The sequence below is a fragment of the Leuresthes tenuis genome, unplaced genomic scaffold (genome assembly GCF_036924035.1).
Source record: "Leuresthes tenuis unplaced genomic scaffold, fLeuTen1.0.hap1 SCAF_22, whole genome shotgun sequence".
Taxonomy (NCBI): domain Eukaryota; kingdom Metazoa; phylum Chordata; class Actinopteri; order Atheriniformes; family Atherinopsidae; genus Leuresthes; species Leuresthes tenuis.
The window spans coordinates 19,896,725-19,908,944 of NW_027325376.1; the positions used below are offsets into that span (position 1 = coordinate 19,896,725).

At 38.1% G+C, this 12,220-nt stretch overlaps 1 protein-coding gene across 1 annotated transcript in view; it reads right to left on the reverse strand.

The window, feature by feature from the left end:
• The window catches only part of afap1 (actin filament associated protein 1), a 123,826-nt gene extending 112,547 nt beyond the window's left edge, over positions 1-11,279 (reverse strand). Inside the window, exon 1 of the mRNA XM_072376976.1 lies at positions 11,204-11,279. Within this exon, the coding sequence (XP_072233077.1) occupies positions 11,204-11,228 (25 nt within the window). The 5' untranslated portion in view covers positions 11,229-11,279. The remainder of the gene's footprint in view (positions 1-11,203) is intronic.
• Positions 11,280-12,220: the final 941 nt, after the last annotated feature.

Below are 12,220 nucleotides of genomic sequence, written 5' to 3' on the forward strand. Positions count from 1 at the left end.
AAACATTTGACAAAGGCACTCTGTATGACAAGTCAAGCAAGTGATAGAAAGAGGTAACAGAACCAGTTACCTTTTATCTTGCAATAGATACATGGTACTGTTCAAGACGGTAGAAAAGGAGGGGTTCGAACGTCTGCTTCAAGTAGTTGAGCCGCTGTACGAGCTGCCCAGCTGAAGATACTTCTGCAACACTGTTTTTCCCTTTTCAATTTAAGATTGTGATAAAATTGAAATTGTGATTTTATTTTTTTAAAAATCGTGATATGATATTTTTGCCATATCGCCTACCCCTACTTTTACCCTTTTTGTATTCATTAAAATGCTTGTTTAAGTAAGCATTGCTAGACAGGTAAATGTGACAGGTTGAAATTATTAAAATATTTAAAGTGTTTCAAACACAGATTAAAATATACATGTTTAAAAGGTTAAGAGTAGAATTTGTATAAAGTTAAAAGCAACAGTTACAAATGATTCATTGTATAATTGTTATTTTGTTACGGTTGATTAAAAATGTTAATACGGTACTAAAAGTATAAATACTGTGTACACTAATTACAATTTATTAAGAGTTTGATTGTTTGCGGATCAATTGATTTTGACTAGCAGAGAACTTTGTGTTTTGCACTTGCGCAGAAAAGTTTGTGTGTTCTTTTGAATAAAGTGAAATTAAGTAAAGACGTCGGCTGCGTCTCATGTAGCTCAAAAGTTACCACTACCACTCCAAAACTGTCGGAGCAGAGGGCCCAACATAAACTGGATAAATGTTATACTGGATTGTAAAATTAAACTTTGCAGCAGCATTTTTAAGTAACATAAGATTGTTTATTTTTTACCTGTGTATTTTTTTAGTTGCTGTAGTTGTAATGTTAGCTCAACTATGAATTCACATTAATGCAGTGTATCATATGCATTAAAAGATTTTATTTCTTCCATTTTCTTTTGTTTTCCTGGGATAACAATATAGTTAATAATTAATCTCAAGATAACAAGTCAAATCCTAGAAAATTTCTAAAGAAATACCTGACTCTGGCCCCTTCGCTCCCATACGTTAAATAGTTGTCAGCGTGTGTGTGTGCGTGCTTGTGTCTGTTAATGAGTGTTTTACAAAGTATTTTACAAAGTATTATTCGAAGAGATGAAGAAAAAGAAGAGAGATGGGAAAATGATGGATGCCCTGATGGTAAGCACCTTTGCATTGTGAAGGAAGGAGATTGTTGAGGGTGAGCCTCCTGTCTCTGAAATTGAAGATAGATGGCCAGAACTGTTCTCAGAAAGATAGGTAATTCTTTTTTTCATTTTCATTATTTTAAACTTGACTATACAAATGTCAGGCTTTGCTAGATTTGAGTTTTCATCATTTTACATTTTAATGGCCTCTTTCCTCTCAGTGTATTTTATGTTGTAAGGAAACCACTGATAACTCATTTGATTTTGTCCTTACAGATCAGTGCATCTGCGCCTGGTTTCAACTTAATTCCACCGGTCTTTCTTTAATGGACTGGACAAATATGTCCCGAGATGGCTGGAAATGTACAAAGTGCGAAGTAGCAGCAGTGCAGACCTGTGTGCTCTGCTTCAGGCTCTTGACATAGAAGTAAGGACAATAAAGATTTTTGCTATATTGTGTTATGACATATGATGACTTATAATGCTACTCATCTTAAAGCATCATATTGACAGAGCAGCTATGTACCATTTAGCATGTACCAGATAGTTAATCTGTTCTAAACTACTTTAGTTTGTTGGATTCTAAGTGACACAGCAGTAACCCCAGTTTTGACAGAATTAACATGATGGTGCTTGTTTACAATTTTTCTTTTTTTGTTGTTGTTGTATGTTGAAACTTCAAACCAGAAGAGAAGAGCAGATGTTTTACTTGGACTTCCAATTTACCTGAAGGAGGATCCAAAAGGTTTCCTCTGCGTCTGTGAGGTGTGTGAATTGATTTTTGGGCATGCGAAACTCTAAGTATGGTAAAAAAAAAAAATTTAAAAAGCAGAAAACACTGATGTTTACTTATGTTAAAGACTGACATTTAGATTTTAGGCTTACAGAATGTGCCAGAAATTATCCTGAAAAAAATGTATACCGACAGAGCCTTTAAGTAGCTATGCAACTCTTTTATGCACTTTACTTCACACTTAAGCACTGTGGCACCACTTGTAGATACAGTGTGCTGGTTAGTGGTTTTGTGGCCAATGCAGTGTCTCCTTTGTGCATGGAATCAAAGTGTGAGGCGATGGAGTTGCAACAACCATACCACTCGATGCCATTAAAAGGTACTAAATCCTACCCACTGGACCATTTCAAATGTGATTACATGCAATGATGATTACACCAAGGAAACTATATGGACTTGCAAATCAAACTTGAGACTCCATGTTTTTTTTAATAAATCATATAAATAAATTATACTATGTGTATAAATTAGGGCCTGAATTAGGAAACGGGAGCATAAATTAAATAACCTCTTCTAACTATTTAAATCAGGGCCAGGACTCGATTAAAAATTAATCTAATTAATTAGAGGCTTTGTAATTTATTAATTGAAATTAATCTAATTTTTAATCGCATATAATTTTTTGACCTGAAAACAGTGAGAAGCAATTTTTTTCACATGGATTTTAGTATACCATTGAATAATGACTGAATACATAAGCTTAAGCAACAAAACGTTGGGTTTTTTTTCAAGGTGGTATGGTACTACTAACCGTGCTCTTATCGACGGTTCCATCCATCTATCCGTATTTGGGTTTTTTTGCCTTTTAATGGATAGGACAGATTAAAAGAGACAGAAAGCAGAGAGAGGGAAAATTACACACAGTAATAGGCCCTCCGATCCCAGGGCGCACAACAAGCCAGGACCGCCACTGCCGCCTATGTCTGAAGTCATGAATGTTAGTTGGTGCTCCAGTATAATCGGTATGCCTGAAACTCAGCCAGTGAGATACGTTCCGCGGTGCAAAAATAAGTGTGATTAAAATGCATACATTTTTTTAACGCATTAATTTTTGTGTAATTAATTCTTCTTTATTAACACGTTAAAGTCCCGGGCCTAGTATAAATGTATACATTCGCCAAACGTAAATAGTGAATTGGCAAATGGATGGTACATGCTTAATTTCTGATCTTCTATCTCTCTACTTTATCATGGTTTTTAGACTGGGAGTTCAGACGAGGAGGCAAGACATCAGTCTTTTGATTGTTGTGGAGGAAGGGGCAAGAAAACACGAGTGGCAAAGGAGGTAGTTGATGTTGCTGTTATACTGGAGGAGCACATCATTCTGCATAAGCAAAGAGATGTGGCCAGTTCATTTGCTACATCGATGGGTCTTTTGTACTGTCTAAACATAGACTATCCTAAAGGACTTAAGTACACATTTGAAGTGATTCAAAAAGTTTTCATGGGCTTCAGAAGTGCCAATTGTTCAACCAAAGTTGGAATAGAATCCGTAACAAGATGCTTCAAGGACAGGTGTAGAGGCAAATTGGCCAGCTATCACTGTTTGGGAACAAATGTATATGTCACGTCTTTAGGTTTTGATTCATGTCTTGTTGCGTTATTTCCTGTTTTAATTTGAAACACTAACTGCTCCTCTCGTTTCTGCTCCTTGCCCTTCCTCCTGTGCCAAGTGTCTGATTGTCTTCCCTGATTCCTGTGTTTCCACCTGTTCCCCATGACTCCTCATGTGCTCAAATAGTCTGCGTCTCCCTTGTCTTGTGCCAGTGTGTTGCCTCTGATCATGAGCCTCACTCACGCGTCTTTTTCCACAGTTATCCACAGAATCCTTGAGCCTGCAATGAAGCGATCCTCCTGCAGAGCGTATCCTTTGTTTTTTGATAATTTATTCTTTAGACCTAGTTTATGCAACAGTAAGTTCTATAGCCTGCTTCTGTTCCTCCGTATTTTGGAGAGATGTTGGTTTGTTAATGTTTCATAGAAACCGCCGCTGGTGGAGCAATTTGTGTTTTGTTCTTTAAAGATCTATCACGCCTCCGAGTGCTCACAGTTAATTGTCAATTGTCAATTGTCTCGAGGCCCTGACAGTATATAGCCAAGATATGTTAAGAAGACTCAATACAAAGCCTATAGTCAAAAGCCTATAAGTCACAAAAAATACCTAATATAGGGCTGTAAAAGCCATAGAAAATACTTGTTGTAAATGTGCAATTTTATAACAGTGTTGTTGTGATATGTACGTAGTATTTGTTCAGTCTAAACATACTTGAATGAAGCCGATTGATACCAAAAAGGTCCCTGAAGTTTGAAATTAAATAAAAAATTGCATTCTGAATGTTCTTTGATATTAAAGAATAGTTTTTCTGTTGTACTGTATATATTTAAATCGTGTGGGAAAGTAATGCAGTTCAGTTCAACTGTTCCTGGAAAAAGTTACCTGGCTGCCTTAAAAACACAAGTTAATTTAACAAAATGCTTAGTTGGCTGGAATTCTACTAGTATGTTTACACAACAAACAACTGCCACAAACTTGTGCTTTTTTTTTTTTACAGTGAGGCAGAAAGACAGATGAGCTCGCCTCAACCAACGTACTTTACAACTCATTATTTTGCCTTCACATAATTTTAGAAACTACCATATGGACTCACTCACTCCTACACTCATTTATGGCTGACGGACTGCTTATTAGAAGCAATTAGAGGGCTGTTATTCACTAAGTTATGCAGTTTTCAACCACGAGCAGTGGAAAAGAGGAGGTATCCTGTTATTTCCTTTGTTTCTTTATGTTTCATGTGCTCACATAAGCACGTAACCAAAATTTAAAAACAAGGAGCCTCCTAATCATGGCAGAGGAAGGTTGCAGTTTACATTGCATGACTGGATAGGCTTGGACAGGTCAAATCAGCAGTGATGGTGTTGGTGCTGAGAAAGCCTCTCGCACACAAGATACTACCAAATATTTCATCGTCTCTTGTGCATAACTTCTGACTATGAGGCCAGCGTCCTCACCTGCAGGCAAACACCTGGACTCTGACATTGGAGAGAGAGTGAGAGTGAGAGTAAGACAGGAGGCAGACTGCACCCTGTAAATGCTGGCCTACAGAAAAACAAAGTGGGAAACAAATATCCACTGGGGGAGGGTAAGGACAGAGAGAGAAACGAGACAAAAGGAAAGGAGGAAAAAAAGTGGGACTGAGGATAGTGGAAGCACGAAGACAATGGATAAAAGTTAAATGATTAAGGTAACCCGTAATTAAAACATTTTCAAGAGACCCTGATTAATGTTTGTGACAGGAGGGACATAAATGAACACTGTTGGTGGTTGTATATCTAAACTCAGCCACATACACGTCGAGACTTAGATGTTCAAACAGTGATCCAACAGGTCTGGGAGAATGGAACCGGTTGCTCAGGAAGTTGCTCTTGGGACTACAGACATTCAGAGAAAGTTGGAAGGCAAAACTCACAATTTATTAGTTTTCTAGCCTTCACCTATGCACAGAGTCTTGGTAGAGACCACAAGAAGGAGACTACAGGGGCTTCAAGTGGCTGAAATGAGTCCACCTCAAGGATCGGTAAGGAGCTCAGCCATCTGGGGGGAGTTCAAAGTTGAACAGCTGTTCCTTTGAAAGGACCCAGTTAGAATGGTTCAGACACCTGCTTAAGATGCCTCCTAGTTGCCTTGTTTTTGCCCATCTGGAAGGAGGTCCTAGGATAGATTCATAATTTGTTGGAGGTATTGTATATTTCATCTCGCATGAGAATGTCTCAGAATCCTCCATGAGGAGGTGGACCTCAGAATGGAAATGAATGAAAATGTGTCACTTAATGCTGTATATATCATCCTCATTGAAAAGTTTCTATACTCGATCTTTAAGTCATATGTCCTTTGGCCAAGTCCATCTATAGATATTACAATAATAGAATTATTACAAAATGCAAGACACACTTATGGTCACAAGAGAAGACTATAAAATGTGATTTTAAGTGCTTACTTTATGTGTAAACCCACATATGGAGTTAAGATGTAGCCAAAGAAGTTGGTGGTAATCTTATTTTTGTCTAATATTAGGTAAATGTAGACTTTATAACACATATTACTGTTTAGTCAAATGTACTAATCATTATTTAAATTTTGTTTATTGCAGTTGGTGAGAGGCTGGGGTAGCTTGTGGTTGTGGAAAAAAAAAAGAAAAGATGGTTGTTGTGGTGTGAGGAGCAATGATGGCTGGCATTAGGAGAGTGACTCTGGGATGCCAGTGATCACTGTCTAGCCTCTTGGAGGTGTCATGGGACCAACTAGACGAAACACCGATGAAAGGAGGTTCCCACCTGATGACCCCAATGACATGTTGGCCAGCACTGCTCACTGGTCTATATTGGGATTATAGGGAATTCACTAAGTCTGGTCCATTTTTTATTTCTTTTTAGGACAAATTTCTTGTGTTTACCTTGAATTGATATTATATTCACAATAACCCTTTGTACTCCATCGGTTCCAGGTGGGGTTGATGTGGGGAGACTGGGCTTCAAACAATTGCAGCTTAATGAGGATTTTTTTTCTTACTAATGTAGTACAACTATTTTGTGAAATGTGTTAAAAGTAAACTGTCAATTTGAAGACAATTAAACTCGTTGACACTTTTTGTTTTGAATCTTGTTTGGTTTAGTCATTTCCTGTTTTATTTTGAAATATTAACCTTCCCTGTCGTTTCAAGTATCTCGCCCTTCCTCTTGTGTCACGTGTCTGATTGTCTTCCCTGATCCCAAAGTGTTTCCACCTGTTCCCCATGGTCCCTCATGTGTTCAAATAGTCTGTGTCTCCCTCTATTCCGTGCCAGTGTGTTGTGACAACCTTTTGAGTGTTCCTCACTCAAGCCTTTCCATAGTACTATAGCCTTATGAATTCCTCGTCCATGTATTTATGCGTTCCCTCCTTCTGAGTGTTTTCTTGTTGTAAGTTTGATCATAGTCATAGTCTAGTTTTTCTAAGTACTTTTTCATGGTCTATTTGGTTTTCCTCCGTTTAGGAGTGATCTTTGGTTTCTTGACAAGTTTCATAGTACCTCCGTTAGTGGAGTGTTTTTGTTTTGTATAATATTTTCAAAGCGCCTCTGTTAAAGCGAGCCTCATTGTGTCGTGTCTGCTTTTCATAGTGCCACCGTTAGTGGAGTGATTTTGGGTTTATAATTATATTTGTCTCTCCGATTATCAGGCGAGCGTGAATTGTTTCGTTCCGCCTTTTTAGAAGAGAGTGTAGATTTCCTTTGTAAGTTTCTATAGCTCTTTTGGTTTTCCTCCTGGAGTGGAGAGAGTTTTTGTTTGATAAGTTTTATAGTCACACTCATCTCAGTATTATAGAGGTAAGTGTCGTAGGTGTTTCACAGCCTCTGGCTTTCCTCTGTCAAGGAGAACTGAAAGTGGTTTATAATAATAAACTAATTTATTGTGAAGATCCTGCATCTGTGTCCTGTGTCCTTCCGGTTCCTGACAGTTACATTGCTGGCTCAGATCTCCATCCTGTTCACAAGCCAACAGGAAGTAAACAATTTGTCTGCCCCATATTGTCCATTGTTAATTGCAGAGACTGCACAGTCTGTGGTGAAACTGTCCAAGGAAACACCAAGACTCAAACACATGCATACAAGAAATGTTAAAAGAAAAGAAAGTCTTCAGATTTAGGACGGAGCCAGGTCAGTTAAGGTCACAAAAGTGAGGACATAAACAGTCTAAATATGTCTATATAGGCATTGACCTAATTTTTTCTAAAAAAAACAAACAAAAAAAACACATTGCTAAAATCAGTGTGTTTGAAAGTTAAAAATAAATAAATAAAACAGCACTGTAGTAGAAAGAATGCATTTTAACCCTACCCATGATTATTTTAGAACCTTTAGAACTAACAGCCCAAAACTACCCGTGAAATAACAAAATTGTTAAAACATGATTTGTCACCAAAGCAATAAATAACATGGCTTCACCAAAACATGTCAGACTTTACTGTGGCAAACTTATGAGAAAGATGATGCCTGAACACAGTTTTTAGTTTCACACATACTTCCTGCACATCATTTAAACTCAGGAGAACAACTTTTATCACATTCAATAATACACTGACCACCAACACTGGCAGCAATCAGTGATTGTAACAGGAACATTTGCCATGGTGGTTCATTATTAACCAAATTAAAACACTGTCCTTACCCATACTAACACTGACATCACAACATATCATCATACCAAGCGAAAAAGCTCATAAGGCTCAAGGCTCATACTGATGGTAAAAATAATACTGACACAGATCACAGTAATTTATCATCCGATTAAAGGGGAACTCCGTTGTTTTTTTAAACCTAGACCTTAATTCTGGCATGAAATACGTTTATCTACTCACCGAGAACAGAAAGTCGGCATCCTTCGGAAGCTGTTTAGAAAACTCGCGATCAGCGTATATCCATATAACGGAGTGAACAGGGCAGGGATGATGCAGCCTCTAAATAAGGTATTATCTGTCTTTATTTCACCAATACTGAATGAACGAACACATACTATTGCTCTGTTAGCACATAGCTACACCTCTACTGGGACCACTTCATCCACACGCATAGCTGCAGCACAGTGGCTACTTGCAGCTATAGGATAGCTAATGGAAGGAATTCTATGCTCACCTCTACTGGGACCACTTCATCCACACACATGGCTGCAGCACAGCTCATTCACTCCAGTAAGAACATCCATCTTACTCAAAGTCGTTGTTCACATTGTCAAAATTTGATAAATATCCTACCATGTTGCACAAAACTAGCAGTAGCAAACTCTGTGTGAAGTTAGCTGACTGTCACAGAGAAAGAAGTCAATAAACTGTGCTCCGGGGAGCGTGTGGATGAAGTGGTCCCAGTAGAGAGCCTGTGTAGAAATCCCTCCGTTAGCTCTCCTATAGCCGCAAGAAGCCACATAACAGTACCTATGAACTCACAGAGCTGTAGTACACGTTTGTTCATTCATTCTTCTTAAAGTATTGGTAAAATAAAGATAGATAATACCTTATTTAGAGGCTGCATCGTCCCTGCCCTGTTCTCTCCCGTTATATGGATTTACGCTGATCGCGAGTTTTCTAAATAGCTTCCGAAGGACGCCGACTTTTGCCAAACTGTTCTCGGTGAGTAGATAAACGTATTTCATGCCGGAAATAAGGTGTAGGTTTAAAAATAGTTCCCCTTTAATGCCAGAGAAATAATTAAACATGCTTTATTAAAAAAATAACTGAGCAGTTCTAAAGTATTTCTTCCCTTTATCAAATCATCTTGGAATCAGTACAAATCAATTTGTGCAATTGTATTGGGGAAAAAAATGAAAAACTAAGAACTTTTCATATGAAAAGATCATGTAAAAAATATATTCAAAAGCTATTTATCAAGTTAAATTGTTACAAACTCAGTGACTATTCAGTGCCGAAAGGGCTCAACAAAAATATATTTTTGGAACCCAAAAATTCTGTATAAATGCATTTTTATCAGTTTCAGACAAAGTCAATCCAATGCAACCAAGACAAACCAGACAATACAGCTCGCTGCAGTGTTTAATGTCAAATAGCGGTGGAAATTTAACCACAACACTGTTTGCCAACCATCATGTAAATCAGAAAAAGGAAACTACTCAGTGTGTTATTAGTTGCCAGCAGCGTACATAAAGCTGACAATACCAGCAGTTATCATAAGGTTACTACTGATGCCATCAGACTACAATCTGCACTAGCCAACCTTCAGATCAACAGTACTGTTCCAGATACCTGATAATGTCAGATACTGTAAACTTTCCAGAAACAGCAGCTCCTGACTGTAGTAATGTCTTCACTGAAGCTTGACGCTATCTTAGCAGCTAAATTACTAAATTTTCAACTATATATTTGCGATTACATTTTTTTTTTTATTGTAAACAGCACTACTTTTAGCTTTAACAGGGATTGTTCTCAAACTCTAACCAAGTAGTTTTAATTTCTGACCATCACAAAATAATTTTCCTGATTAAATTGAAACATTCTACTTGATAGTTTCAAATATAACAGCTCTTGCCTAATTATTCGTGATGTCATGCTTTGTCTGTATGGTGGACCTTTTGTATTTGATTTATTGGATTCAGCCCACTTCGCTGAGCTGCTCAAACGCCCTGCTCCACCTGCAGTCTGTTACATGAAATCAGGATGTCAGATGGGGGTGGGGTAGTGTGGAGGTACCAGATCAGCTGATGCCTGTGGCTCCCTTCAAAGATACAGCAACCCCTTAGTGAAATGTCTCAATATCCCCATGAGGATCACGTCCAAAAATCCATATAGTGATAAACGCCAGGCAGTATCTAAAATTTTTCTCACAGATTTTTTGAATTGTGTATTTTTACATGTTGAAATGATCTCTGATTAAATTGATAATTTCTCAGTCTACCTGTGATGTTGGAGGGTTTTTTTTCTTTTTTTTTTCCTTACCCCTCTTTGTATGGAAGTCTCAACATGAAGAGCTGAAAAAAACAAAGCCCCCCAGCTTGTCCCTTCTTCCTCCTCCTCCTCCTCCTCTCCTCTCCTCACAGGGCTCCTGATGCTGGGAGCAGCCGGGGCAATCACACACACATGGTCTGCCAATTAATCAGTCCTCCCTGCCTCCTCCTCCTATTTCCAACCACATGGTCCTTTGTATCTTCTTCAGGCCCATAGAGGACACTAAGACCTGTATTTAATGTAGGCTTGTCTTCTACATGTTTATGAATAATACAGATTTCACTCATTCACTGGTTTTGCCAAAAGTTTCAGTTGCATTGAATTTAGTGTAATGAAAAATGACTAATGTCTGTACAGACACTGCAGTGATGTGTGTCTGTTAAACATCTGAAAATGCGAAATAAATTAACCTGAAGTCAGGACGCAGTGCTAAATACACACAAGAACAACCTTCAATTATCTAATACCATAGTCAGCAAAGTTGACTGATAATTATTAGACATGTCCCAACATTAACTCAGAGTACAAAAAACCCCAACACTTTTAAAAACAAATAGGTAAATTCATATAATAAATCAAACGTAGCATGAATCCTCTAGCACTTTTTGTGAGTGTATTCAGTTTCATATTGACATAGAACCGTTATAGACTGGTAAACATCTGCGACAACAAAGTCAGACAAGAACAAACATTAAGCGGCCAAGTTGTGAAATAAAGTCGACGAGAGAAGTGTTTGAAACCAGGGAACCGCTCACCTTTGTCGTTTTTCTCCTTTTCCATGTTTGATATAAATATTCCTCTCGCGCCGGTGACAATGAAGGAAGGGCGGGTGCACTTGCCAACCCCCCGCCCCCACCTTGCAGTGACTGACAGCAGCGCGAACCAATTGGAGGCTATTCACTGAAGGCGGGTCTTGCATTGAACTAAAAAATGTGAAACACCTTGCGTCTGTTGCTGTTTGGCTGTAACGTGGTTTCGAGAAACTATAGAGCTAGATGGCCTTTTGCTTTTGATATTCTAGATTCAATTGTTTATTGAAAGTTTACTTAAAACAGAGATATGTGTTCAGCATTAACAAAGAGATTTGTTTGCAAATAGATGTGAAAATTGGGTTCAGCTAGCACAAGTAATTACATAATCAAGCTTCTGTTACATAGGACCTTTCTGAACAGAAATAACACAAAATGCTCTTTTGGGAATAAGAAGACAAACACTGAGGTAAAAGAAACATGGTGTAAGATGTACAACCCTCAAATGAGATGTTTTGAGATTTTGACAAAGCTGTTCTTAAGACAAAAAAGAAATAACTGCCAATTTCAGAATTTCTTCCTTTCTTCTTTCTAAATTGTTGAGTGCTCCTGTAATGAGGCATGCTTTTCAAACATTATTTCTTGTGAATCTTAATTTTTTAACTTGCCATTACCAAATTTCCTCTCGATGCTGCATGACATGCATCCCTATGAATTCTCTCTTGGTGCTCATTGTCTGGTAATACAATAAATTGGATTTTGAGACAATTGTTTGATGATACAGGAACTCCCCAAAGGTTCACCAGATGAAGATAGAATTTCAGTGAAAAGCCAGCCCAAATAAATATGTTTTTAATTTGGCTTTGAACTGAGGTAGGTCAGTGGTGGTACGTCGATCAGAGGGCAGTGTATTCCAAGATTTTGGACCTGCCACTGCAAAAGATTGGTCACCCCACTGTTTACACCTGGACCCCACTACAGTACAATGCACTGTTTACACCTGGACCTCCAGCAGATGTTGAC